Raw genomic sequence first — 13090 nt, 5'->3', positions numbered from 1 at the left:
TACACACAGACTGGGCATCTTATTTGGAACTGTACAGTATTATAGAATTTCCTATTTTCATGCTTTTTTGTATTTTTTTTTTTTTTTTTAATCTTGGCATTTTTTCTACATCAAATAACCTTGATCCAAATAATAGAAGTTGTTCACAGAACAGCAGTAAATAATCTACTCTTCAAGAGTTTGCTTACATTTACAATACTAATGGTGCACACACGAGATCTTTATGGAAAGGTTCTCTCTTACCAAAATGAGGCTGAAATAAGAAAAACACTAGTTTGCAAAGGCACAGTGGAGACAGGTTTTAATGCATTAAATACAACATGAATCATTCACAATAACAAGTTTAGTGTTTCTAGGAACTTTTGTTAATACAACACAGTTGGTCACACAAAATAAAAATGCTTCTGTTGATTTGTCTTGGCAACTCAGATGCATCAACAGTGGTAACAGTATAACAGCTTTGTTCCCATCTGATGGAAAATAATGGCAGTTCTGCAAGGCAAATGTTAAACCTGACCGTATGTATTTATTAATTCCACAGTGTTTTGACAGATTATAGGGGATGCAATTTAAAGGATGCTGACACGCTCACTGAGGGCTTTCATCTCTGTTTCCTCTGGCTCAGTGTTTTCATTGTGGTTCGTGCTAGGCGTGATAAGGTGTGCTGGATACTGCAAGCCATGCTCCCCTGCATACTGTTCCCACCGTGAATCGTCACTTTCATGGGTGATGTAACGTTCCCCTATTTTACATTCAAGTTCTCTTAAATCCAGCCAGGTTTGGTAGTCCTGATTAAAAATAAGCAAACAAAAGAAGTGGTATTAGGTTGAATAAAACCTCTAATGATATGAGAACTAGCAATTAGCTCTGCTTCTAAAATGCCATACCTTGAGATTACATTTTTATTTCTCTGGAATAATCAGTAATACACAAAATTAGCCTGTATTAAGAGAGACTAATTTTTTTTGCAAAAGGTTCTTTAGTTAATTATTTTGGTTAGACTTCCTGGCAGGGGAGGGGGAGTGATAAATTGTCTGTATTATGCTTATATAAGTGGTCCTCAACTTGGTGGTGTGGACTCTTCAATGTTACTCATGATCACAGGAAATGTTACTTTCCATATATACATGTTTCTTCATACCAACAGAGAGAGCAAAGTCTGATACTGGTTGTCACCAATTTACTTGCTTAAGTACTGTTGCATATCAGCCAGAAAGGACTGGAAACCACTGCCTTACAAAGAATGCACTGGAGGCTACAGATATTTACATTATCTGAATTAAAACAAAAGGGAGGGTGGGGGGTTAGCAATTTAGGCCAATACCCCTTCCCACTAGGCATACAGCTGATGAGGAAAAACACCTCTTAAACCTCATATCTACATTCTAGCTTTCTATAACAACTGCAGAGTACACTATTAACTTAGCGTATAGTAATTAGTGCTAAGACAGGGTGTCAGTTTTAGCATAAAGGTTTTCAGGATTTAGATCCTAAGGAAGCACTGATGAGTAGCTGCCTAGGACTCTGAATTAGCCTTAAAGGCTGCTTGTACATACCACGGGGGGGTTTAATTTGGTTTAGTTCTCCCTAAATTGAAATGGGGGGGGGAGATGTTAAAAACACCGCTTCACTTTAGGGAGAATTAAACTGAGCTAACCCCTTGCGGCATGCACACAAGGGTGGGGGGCCCACTCCTTACCTGCCTCTTTGGTGGTGGGGGCAAGGTGTCAGCGGACTGAGTGGTCCCTGAGCTGGGGGGGGTAGATGGTACCCACTTGCTGGCACCTGGCCTGGGCAGTCCCAGGGGATGCCACAGACACGGAGGGAAGCACTGCAAGCCATGAAGGGAAGTGCCAGGCCCCTGCACAGCTCAAGCAGGCAGGCAGGCTCCAGGGAGAGGGGGAAAAAAAAAGATCAAGATCACCGCTCTACTTATTTTTTTCCCCCTTTCAGTGGAGCCTGCCTGCATGGGCTGCTGCTGGGCCCCACAGTCCCTGAGTTGCATGGGGCTGGCCAAGCCCCAAGCAGGTTGGCTTCCAGTGCCCTGTGCACTGTTGCACTTTGCTAGGTAGCAAACTAAAACACCTCAGCGGTGTTTCATCCTGCTACGTACCCAAGTCATTTAAAGTGGAATACGCTGCCGAGAGTGCAAACAGCAATGCCATTAAAGTGGTGCAAAAGGGCATTTAAGCTGCTTTAAAGGCCAATTTTGTGGCATGCACAGAGGCCCAAAGTTCTTTGTACAATGAACTGTAGGATAGAAAGGATGAGCTAAGTATCAGACTGGGATGCAAGCAGTCTGTATTCAGCTCCTAACTTAACCAGAGATTATGCAACACTGAGACAATCTGATTTGTGCATCAGTTTCTTATTTTATGTCAGAGTGGAAATGTGAAGATAAAAAACCATTAATCAATCAATGGGAGACACTGAAATACTGCACTTTTGAGGGCTATATTTGTATCAAAATTGATAGGCATTGGGAAAAGTTATTTTAAGCCAGGAAAGCTTTACAGACAACACACAAAATGAAGGGAAGACGAGCATTACAAGATAGAAAAATCAGTTCAGAAACTGAGCATTCCTTGGCTAAGCCATAACACAAATGTTAATATTTGTTTAGGAGATATTTATAAGGGTAAAAGAAGCACTTTTGCCAATAAGGACAAATTTGCTTGAGGCCAGATAAACAAATATTTTATGATCTGCTTAAAGGAAAAATGGGATGTAGAAAAACTGCACAGTTTATAAACCATTAAAAACTTTTGACAGATTCAGTATCACTGATACTATTATTTGAAGGATTGATTAAAAATCCAAGGAATAATTCATATGTGGTCATTTTTTTGTTTTGTTTTGTTTTTTTAGTTTGTCATTCAGACATGAGCTAATAATTGATAACACCAAGTCCATGGCAATTGCAGGATACAGGCAAATATTTCTCTGTGGGCACTTCGTATTTTGGGAGGCCAGGATGCCATACTGGGGAGGAAAGGGGGAGGGAATTAGAAAAAACTCTTGAGCCTTATATATAACATAGGTACAAGAACAGTGTTCTCCTGACTATTTGGAGATGTGGAATTTGTCTTAGATTCTCATGGCTTAATGACAAGTAACTTGTGACAATTTTGAGAGAAACATCTTGCCTGCCAGGGACAGCGGGTCAGACTAGATGGCCCACTGAGGTCTCTTCTGACTCTATGAATCTAAAGGCGCACCCTCTAACAGGTCTTCCTAATACATATGCCAATACAATCAGTTTTATAACACCTCATCCATGAAGCCTGTTCCTATATGCACAGCTCTTGTGGAAGGGTTTTCAGGATCTCCCTGAATCAGGCCCTGAATGCAGATTTAAGTGCTAGCTGAAGGACTTCAGTACCTTGTGTAGTACTATAACAATTGTTGAAATTTTGGGCTAGCCTTTTATGCTACTTCTGCCTTCTCCTAAAATGAAACTTGATAAAATTCAGTGGCTATGCACTACTCAAGCCAGATTTAATCTGAAAAATGATTGTTTAAAGTTGTTTGGGAACAGCTGCTTTAAAACTTGGAGAACTTGCTTTATTTGGAGAGAAAAAAATTATAGTAATATTGTGTTCTTATTGAAGAAACAGTGGAAATGATTACTATCAGGAGACCTGCTATTGAATTATAACCTTTACAAATAAGTGAATTAGACCTGCTCTAAATCGCATTGAAGTCCATGTCATTCTATCAACTACAAGAATTCTTTTTCAAGATTAAAAACAAACCAAAAAAAACCCCATCAAGGAGCCTATATAGCAAAAAATATATATTTTTAGCTAGTTTGACTCATCTAATCTTTTTTTGTTTTGTTTTGGTGATAGTATTTCTCATTGGTTCATCTATTGGACAGTAGCAAGTTTGATAATGCAACAAAATCTTCATATTATGAGGCTCTGCTACTATAAATTACAATTCTGTAAGTAAATTTGTGCAGAGAGAAAAGCTTAAGAAAATTACAAGGCACAAAATTACCCATACTCTATTTAAAGATATAAATACAATGTGCACATACAGAATGTGTGTGTGTGTGTATATACATATATATATGTAGAAAGGAGAAAGCATGAAATCGATAGTGTTACCTGCAACCACGGGTGGCTTAATGTTTTGTCCACACTGTAGCGTTTTCTCATTTTCACTTGCAGCAAATTATTTATGAGATCAATAGCTGAAAAGAAGTAATTTCCGAACACATCAGCTGAATATACTTGTTTCAAGCTCTGCATGATTCATTTTTCTTTCCCCCCATTAAGGACCAGATACTGAGACTGCAAAGACTGAGCAGTTACCAAACATGAGACAAAGGATTTTTATGGGTAATATCTTTTACTGAATATCTGCATGGCTGGGATAGACTTAAATAAGCTTTCAAGTGTAGCACTTTGTTCTTAAGAACTTGTTTTGTTAAGCCTATAAGAAAACTTAAGTCTATCCCAGCCATGCACTTGGTCTAATGGAAGATATCACCCATAATAATTCATGCTTCTCAAATTTCCTGGGCCATCATGTCTACAACATCACTCCTACTTACCATACAATAACTTCAACTCTTTGAGATGCAACAGTCAATGTTGATTCCACAGTGTGTGTAGACCTTATACATGTCGGACACTTGTATTTAGCAGTGTTACTTGGGGTGATACATGAACTTGCAACTCTTACCCTTGTGTGAGGCCATGAAGGGTGACATGGGGGAGACCACCCTCAATTTCCTTGCAATTCCAAACCTCGTAGCTGAAAACTTAAATACAAAACTTGGGAATATAGGCCCCATGAAGACATCCTCCTCTGGTAAACCACTGTGTGTCAGCATGGATCCCACTTCAGGTGGCTGCCAAGAAGTATCCACACTTGATGATGGGTTGACGGAGATGCAGCTCAATTGAATCAGGACTGAAATTAATACTCTTCCAGGCTTGGCATCTACTCTGGCTATTCTTTCAAGGGTTTAATGTTTTAGAGACACTGACTGGTGTCCATTAAGTAGTTGCTTTAAAAATCTTTGAAAATGTATTTCTGAAGCAGGCCAGTGATACTGATTGCTCACAAGTGAAGCAAAATTTAGATGCTTTCAGGGAGAGGTTCACCAGCCAATGGGCAACAGGTAAGGATACATTTAATAAGTCACTTTGAAAGTAGTTGGGATAAAGTCATCAGGCTTTTTCAATGCACCCAATAGGGTCACAAAGAAGGGGTAAAGAGTCTGAAGGGTTTTGTTTGGTTCCTAATAGCGTAAAGCTCTGGATACATCTAACACAAGTAGCACTCTCCCTCCTCCTTCCCCCTCGAAGAAAGAAACATGCTGTTTCAGGAAAAAAAATGGTGAATACTGTGGATGGCCACCATATTAATAGTTCTGTAAAGACCAGTGACATGACTCCATGGAATTATATCAGCATATTGTATACAATTATAAATAAAAACCGAGGTCTAAGGAGAAGCTCTTGTTATTGGAATCTAGGTTGCTAAGGCATGTTTCTTTGGAGCAGGTTAGCAAAAAGTGCTAGGAAGTTATAATACTCCTTTTCCAACCACTCCTTCAACAAAGTGGACTACTTGCAGCACTATACTCTCTGCCACTGAGTGCAGCACAGGGTTTAGCAAGTCTCTCTTGCTTGAGAGAATACATGAGCAAGTTTCTTCCAGCTTTCAAGAATATGACTGTTAGCCAGCAATAGAAGCAATAGGTTCTAAAATGGATTCATATATAGTCTTAAATTTCAGGAGAATGTGCAGCTTTGCAAGAAAGGTGTGCTTATTTAGGAGCACAGAACTGGAAGAGACTTTGAGTTGTGGAGTTCAGTCCCTGGCTATTACAGGATATTACATCATTAATTGAGGTCAGTCCTAGTGAAGGCAAGAGAATTTTTTTCACATGAAGTAGCATATTGAACTAAAGCCTATCAAACATGTGGAAACTTCCTCAAATGAATTTAATTAGCTTAAGATAACACCACACCTCTTTTGTTGTGAAGAACTGGAGTAAAATGTGTGAATGCAGTAAGCAGGAAAGTCAACTTTTGTCTGAGGGCCTGCAGGCACGTCTAGACTGGACTCTCTCTTTAACCAGAAGTGAATTTATTGCCAGTTAAATTGAGATATTTAAACATTTGTAAAAGCCTGACAAGTTTTTTGCAGGGCACAGAATGTTTGGGTTTTATACAAGTATAATAATTATGTTTGCAATATTGTGGAAAGCACTGCAAGATTACCACTAACTTACAGTTTGTTTTGGAACACTGAAATAAAACCTGAAACTACAAAATAATATTAATTTGTCTTATTTCTGGCCCCTTGTAAGAGACCAACCTGATGCCAGTAAAACAGAACTTGTGATGTGGCTTCATATGTACTTGAAAGTTTGGCCAGCACAGGTCTCTCGATCAAGGATGTGATCTTTTCCACACCTTGTCATCAACAAAACTACACAAAAGATCTACTGTAGACCCAGTTATACTAGCGGAGTGTTTTTTTTCCAGTATAACTTGTTCTTTCATGCTATACTGACAAATGAATGAACAAAAAACAATGTTGGGGTGCCTTGACTAAATGGCTTTCTTTATGTACCTAACATAGTATATTGATAATATATATCAAGATATTGGTATAATTATGGAGACAAATGCTTGTAAGTATAGAAAAGTTAAATATTTACTGATGGAACAGGATCTAATGCATATCTTTGAGCTGTAACATGAATTTGACCTTCTTGTACTTGATGTTCATTCATGTGACTTATTCATTAATGCGTGAAACAGAGTTTCTATTAACATTATGCTGAAACTGGCCTGTGTAAATACATTATTGCAAGCAACTGCAATGTTTATTCCTGACTTTAAAACTATTCTCCACTACCAGAGCACCAGGGTCAAATTTAATGCATGGAAAAAACCGCAGGATTTCTGCCAAAATGCCATAATTGTGAAGGCAGGTATTAAGCAGCTAATCAAAAAGGAAAGCATGCGCTAACATTTCACATTGGCTTATTGGGAGGTAAAAATGGTCCTAAAAGATTTTGCCTAAAAAATGTATAGAATCTGACAATTTCATAAATTTTAAGAAATCCATATAGAAGAATTGAAGCATGCAGAGAATCATCTAATGACTTATGTTGCATGTTACACACACAGGATCTTGAACATACAGGGTTGAGATAATGAGACTATGCTGGACTAAATAAACTCAGACACAAGAGTAGAGACCTGGGGGAATATTCATTACAAGTTAGTTTTTGTAACTTATAGATAAATGAGAAAAAGCCCTTGCAGGCCATGTGAATGTGATGGTTGCGGAGGTTCAAATCAGAACTTAAGAAAACGGCTAAAAAAAATTCTGATAGTGTTAGAATGATGTTATAGCTGTGGTTGTCCACAAATTATGTAAGAGGCAACAGATTTCTGCTAATACACTTTTTTGGACCAACTGTATAGTTAGGATAAAATGACATACACTTTTGAATACAAAACATTATTTTCCAGGTCTGGCAAACTTAAAACTGAGCTATAGCTGGGTGACAATTCTGCAGTACAACCAAGTAGACTAAGTAGGTAGTGAAATTCCCTAGGGAAGCCCAAATTAAGCCCAGAGCTTGTTGCATGATGCCTGAAACTAGTTTTAAAGTAAATTAAGACAGAACACAAACAACTAGTTGCCAGCAAATAGCAAAGAAGGATGTTGAATTTAAATTCCAGAGAAACTACATCACCACTATGCAGTTTAAGTTAACTGGGTTACTGTATAAGTGAAAGCACTGAACTGCATATAAGGGCATATTATGATGATTCAGAGCCTCAGCATTTTGGGATAAATTTCAGATGAAGATAGGCCATTGCAATGCACAAAATTATGAGTGGAAGAAACTGTCAGACCTGTTTCAAGAAACAAATGAATAGAATAAATATGTGATTTACTAAAACCTGCCTAGTGCTTTGCCTGTTGCTTGTGTTTAGGCTGTCAAATTTGAAAGCATACTGTTTGGGCTTTTCCCAATGATGTGGAAAAGTTGTGATGGATGGGGGTGGGGAAGGGGGAGTCGTGTGCTGGGCTTTCAGGATCTTTGCATTTTGTTGCTGTTTTCCCTCTTAAACCTACCTTTTAATTTGTATTCAATAATGCCTAGGACTATGATTCTCAACCAAGGTGCTATGAGATCCTTTCAGAGGCAGTTCAGGATGTCACACAATGTTAGCACTGGTAGGTGTACAAATGTAATTCATAAAATCATGTGACCTGTTCCAGTCTATATAAGCTCTTTGCAACAGAAGAACTGCTGTGTTATTTTTCCATAGTAAAAAATAAGAGTGAAAAATAGTAAGAGCTGAAATTTTCTACAGGGTGCCTTACATCTAAACTTGTTGAGAATCGTTGGCCTAGAAGTTTCATACAAGGCCATTATACTAAGCTCTGTGCAAAAACTGAACAGATCTCTGACCTGAAGAGCTTACAGGCTTAGAATAATATGATGTAGAAATAACCAATGCAGCAAAAGTAAATGATGCATGCTGGAAATCACAGTAGATCAACCATTTAATCATTAAGTGTTTTTGTAGGCATTTTGCAGAGAATATGGTTTTGTTTCTCCTTAAAATCTTGTTTCTAGATGTTTACTGTGGAGCTTTTTTAATGGAGAGTGAAAAAAAATATAAGAAAAAAACAGCAGTTTGCTAGAAAATGTAACAAATGGGCAATCAAGGTTGGAGTCATTGCCAGAATAGAGGCAGAAGTTAGTGTCTCTACAGCCCGTAGGAGATAGGTGGAAAGGGATTTTAGGCTGTGAAAGTTCTTATGAATAAAGGTAAGTGGCTGTGTGATGTAGTGGAGAAGGGGGAGCCAATGGTTGGATGTAAATGGGAAGAAGGATGGGGAGGAGATGATGCCCAAGTGTTGACCCAGGGAACTGATTGTTGCAGTAAGCTGATGAGTGGATATAAAGGGGGTGGGGGGGAAACCAGGAAATAGTTCAGCCACTGTGGCTTCGATAATTTTTAACTGTAGGTTTGGAAAGGGAAGGCCAGATTTTATGGAAGTTCTGCAAGAAGAAATGGCAAGATTTGGATGTGGCTGAACGTGCAAGAGAGAGTGTTGACTCAGGAATGGCAACTAGGTTATAGTCTTGACTGACAGACAAGATCATGGTGCAGTCCTTCTTAAATAGGCCTCATTGTGTAAACTTATGCAAAATACTGCTAAATAATCTTAACATGTAAATTGTACTACAATGTGCAAAATGAAAAAGAAAAATAATTCAGTCAAATCACACCACTTTCCCCTGTAATACTCAGAAGCATATTTTCTCACAACTGCTTCCCTCCAAATTTCTTTCCAAATATTTCTGTTCTATAAACTATTAAACTATTTTTTTAAATGAGAAAATTCTATTTTCCCTTTTTTGAATGCTCAAATTACTTAATTGTTTTCAGTCAAAGATTTTCCAAACCGTAAGTCACTGTAATCAGATACTATACAAATGAAATTTCAAACAAAAGGGTGAAAAATTAAGATGGTTACAAGCAAGTGAGGGTAGGACTCGGAAGAAAAACGCTTAGAAAATTGGTGATTGTTATTACTCCAGCTGTAATGCTATTCTTTTTCCTACATTTTTTTGCTACCCTCTACATTCCAGTTTCCAAATCAGTATGCTGTTGCTTGGCAATACTAGGAAGAACATCTACAGAGCAGGGCCAAACATTAACTAAAAGCGAGAGAGCAACAAACACTACATTATTCTCTCTACTTCATGAACAATCAATTAATTTCAGTGTAATCGGACTGTAAGAAATTAACTCTGTACTTCTAATTCCAATTTGATTTCTATTAAAAACACAGAAAACATGTTGCTGCTCCTCATCACCAGTCCTTTTTATAACAGACACACAACACCTTAAATAGTCTGCTTTTATTAATCACTGCTTTATTAATTCTATTTTTAACATAAAATGGGTACTTCATAATAGAATCCACTGATCCAAACTAAGAAGTGAGGTACACAAATGAAAAAACTTGATAAGTCAAAAGGTACAGGACGCAGCAGACGGAATTCTGTTTTCCCTTACATGGCAAAGCAATTTAGGCACGTAAGTGGCATTTTAAAGCACTTTATGCACCATTTGCGATTCTATTACCCATGCAGCATAGATGCATAAATATCAACAGGGCTACTGAGCCTGTGTAGCAGGTTAAGTACTGGCCAGGCAGATATGCAGCTCTGTGTGTACACTGAGTGCATGTAAGTCTCAGCATTTTCTACCTACCAAAAATCCCTAACTAGCATGTGTTAGACACCAGAGGAGAAGTCTCTTGCGTTTTACCTCATGTATTAAATGAGTGAATCCTGAGCAGTTACCAAGAAGGGAGACCTTGAGTTCTAGTTGACATTCACCCAGAGGAGTTTTCAACTTGCTGTCTGATTTCCTAGCTTAGTGTTCGAACCAGCGGGCCATTATTCAGGCATTAGTCGATTGCTTTTCCAACCCTCCATCTGAAGTTGGTCCACTGGGCAGTTAGAGAGAGGAAGCAGGAGATTTGCAGCCAGGAACAAATGGACAAGCTAGAGAATGAACATAGCTCAGGGCACTGATGGACATTCATTTAAAGGCATGATAAGAGCTGATCTGTAATCCAAACAATAGTACCTCCTAGCATGCCATACATGAATGGTAGGACTTATGATTTTGGGACTGTACATCAAATCCAAATCAGAATCCTGGGCTCCTTCCTGCAATGGCAAGTTAAACGCTGGGTGCCCAATTATCGGAGGATTGTCAGCTGGTTCTGGCACTGTACTGGGGTTTAAACTGGTCCCAGGGTGGCCCCTGACAGCCAACAATCAGCTGATCATCAGCTGGCTCCAAGGGACTTGAGCCCTAGTGTAGCCCTGGATCACCTGATTGTTGGTGACCAGGAACCACATGGGAGCTGGCTGCAGATCTCAGTGTGGTTCTAACTTTGACACGCATTCAGTTCAAAGTATGATGGAAACCAACCACAAAAATATTACACATTTTCCCCTTGGTTTCCCTTTTTGTGGTACCATTAATTCCCTGAACAAGTGGCCAGATTACTCTTTAAAAGGTGATCCTACAGACTAATTGAGGCTTAAGGGTTGTATCTTCCAGAGGTGCTGGTGACATGGATGCTATGCTATGAAGGTTTAATAACTTGCTGTCAGCTAGTGAAGAAAATGGTGGATTCTCACTAAAGGAAGTTTTATCTGTTAAGCTACAGACAGGTCATTATTTCACCTCTGACTCTCAAGATCATCTGAGCTTCCATATGAGAAGAGACTAAAGAGGCTAGTCCTATTCAATTTTCAAAAGAGATGCTTGAGGGATAGCATGATAAATGGTGTAGAGAAGGTAAACGGGGACTTATTATTTACTGTCTCTCAGGAGCTAGGGGTCATACAATGAAACTTGTAAGTCATAAGTTTAAAACTAACTGAAGGAAGCAGTTTTTCACACAGCATGTAATTAAAATGTGGAACTCATGGCCACAAGATGTTGTGGAAGCTGACAATTTAACCAGATTCAAAAAGGGATTGGACAAATTCTAGGAGGAAAGTTGCATCAGTAGCTATTGAATATGGGAGTTAGAGGTACAGCTTCTGAATCAAAACTTCCTATACTCTAAGTTCTGGAGGCTTCAAGTGGGAGACGAACAAGGGAAAAACCCTGGTCAGATCCTGTTCATTCTTTCTTCCCGCATTGACTGTTTGGCACTGTGTGAAACAAGATAATGAGCAAGATGGACCTATGGTCTGACTTAATAATGGCAGTTCTTATCCTTGCTCAGAAACAGAAAGGCCCTCAGCTTTGATTTTCTTCCCCCTGAAAACTTCCAGGAACTGACTAGCGGTATCCAACTTTGATGAAAAAATTTAACATAATATAGAAGGCATTGATCCAAAGCACTGAAATGATAATATAATAGTCCCAATATTAAAAGAAAAAAAAAGTGATGACTGATCCTTGATAATATCACCCATTAGTTTTATGTGTATTCCTACCAAAATTAGGGAGATATTTACTTTTTCATTTTAAGGCATGGATTTTTAAAAAATAATATTTTGGGAGAAGAGCAGGCTGGTCCTAGAGAAGGCTATTCCTGAATAGGCCATTTCTTGATGTTGCAGCACTACTTAGGATCTAAATATGTAAAAAAGACAAAATCTTTTGTATATAGCCTTCACACATTTAAGGGGCGGGAGGCAGGGTAGAGGTGGTTGACTCCATACACAGATTAAAATTATGGAAGAAACTGGCTATAACATCAATGGATAAAGCAATTTTACAATTAATCATTACTTAGTATTCAAATACAGTATCTAGCATACAGCATTGTGAGATTGGTGCCCTCTCCAATAGTTTTCCAACTAAGATGGGTATGATAATGATGGTATTTGCTCTACTACTTTTAAATTTATTCTTGAATTATCTAAAAAGGTGCTAACACAGAATCAACTCCATGAACCCATGATATTGAATGACCTTATCCCCGTCTTCCCTTATGAATATGATGCATTAACAATGCCCCCAAAGATTACTAGATGTGCACTTTCTCCTGTTCTTTTTCGTGTCCTTGTGGCAAGGTATTTAGCAGAATTTGCAGCTTTGTTGGAATCCAACATGGTCGTGCCACGAACACTTTGCTGCTCAAACTTGCAAGTTCTGGGCTGTAATCGTGGGTTGTTGCACCTCTCATGGCTTGAAAATCAACACACCTAAATTCAAGGTATTAATTTTTGGGGGATGGAAGGAGGAACCAAGTTTGGTTTTTACAGAAGAAACCACAAGTGTGTCTTATTTTACATACTGTATTTACCTAATTAAACAACGAGATTCCCCTGGTATTTAACACAGCAGGGAAAAAAAACCCTTGTCTTACAATCATAATGTAAACCCCCACAAAACATTAAAAAAACAAACCACCTGAACTATAAGGTAAAACTTTCCAAAGTTTGGTTTTCTTTTTTTGCCCTCCCTTCCCCTATATTATATTAATAGGGATTTTTATTTAACATTTCATATCATATATTTATTTTTCATATGCACACACAGAATAG

The 13090-nt window shown here is 38.3% G+C and overlaps 1 protein-coding gene across 4 annotated transcripts in view; it reads right to left on the bottom strand.

Annotated features, from left to right (window-relative positions):
• Positions 1-90: 90 nt before the first annotated feature.
• Positions 91-13090, bottom strand: part of PRKD1 (protein kinase D1) — a 363742-nt gene continuing 350742 nt past the window's right edge. For all 4 annotated transcript variants that reach the window (XM_019518928.1, XM_019518930.1, XM_019518929.1 and 1 more), the window contains 2 exons: positions 4113-4198; positions 91-788 (listed from right to left, as the gene is read on the bottom strand). In XM_019518928.1, the coding sequence (XP_019374473.1) occupies positions 570-788; positions 4113-4198 (305 nt within the window). In that variant the 3' untranslated portion in view covers positions 91-569. The remainder of the gene's footprint in view (positions 789-4112; positions 4199-13090) is intronic.

The sequence above is a fragment of the Gavialis gangeticus genome, unplaced genomic scaffold (genome assembly GCF_001723915.1).
Source record: "Gavialis gangeticus isolate Ggan-Ray unplaced genomic scaffold, GavGan_comp1, whole genome shotgun sequence".
Taxonomy (NCBI): domain Eukaryota; kingdom Metazoa; phylum Chordata; order Crocodylia; family Gavialidae; genus Gavialis; species Gavialis gangeticus.
The sequence above is the reverse complement of the archived record's forward strand: the minus strand, read 5'-3'. Positions and strand labels throughout refer to the sequence as shown.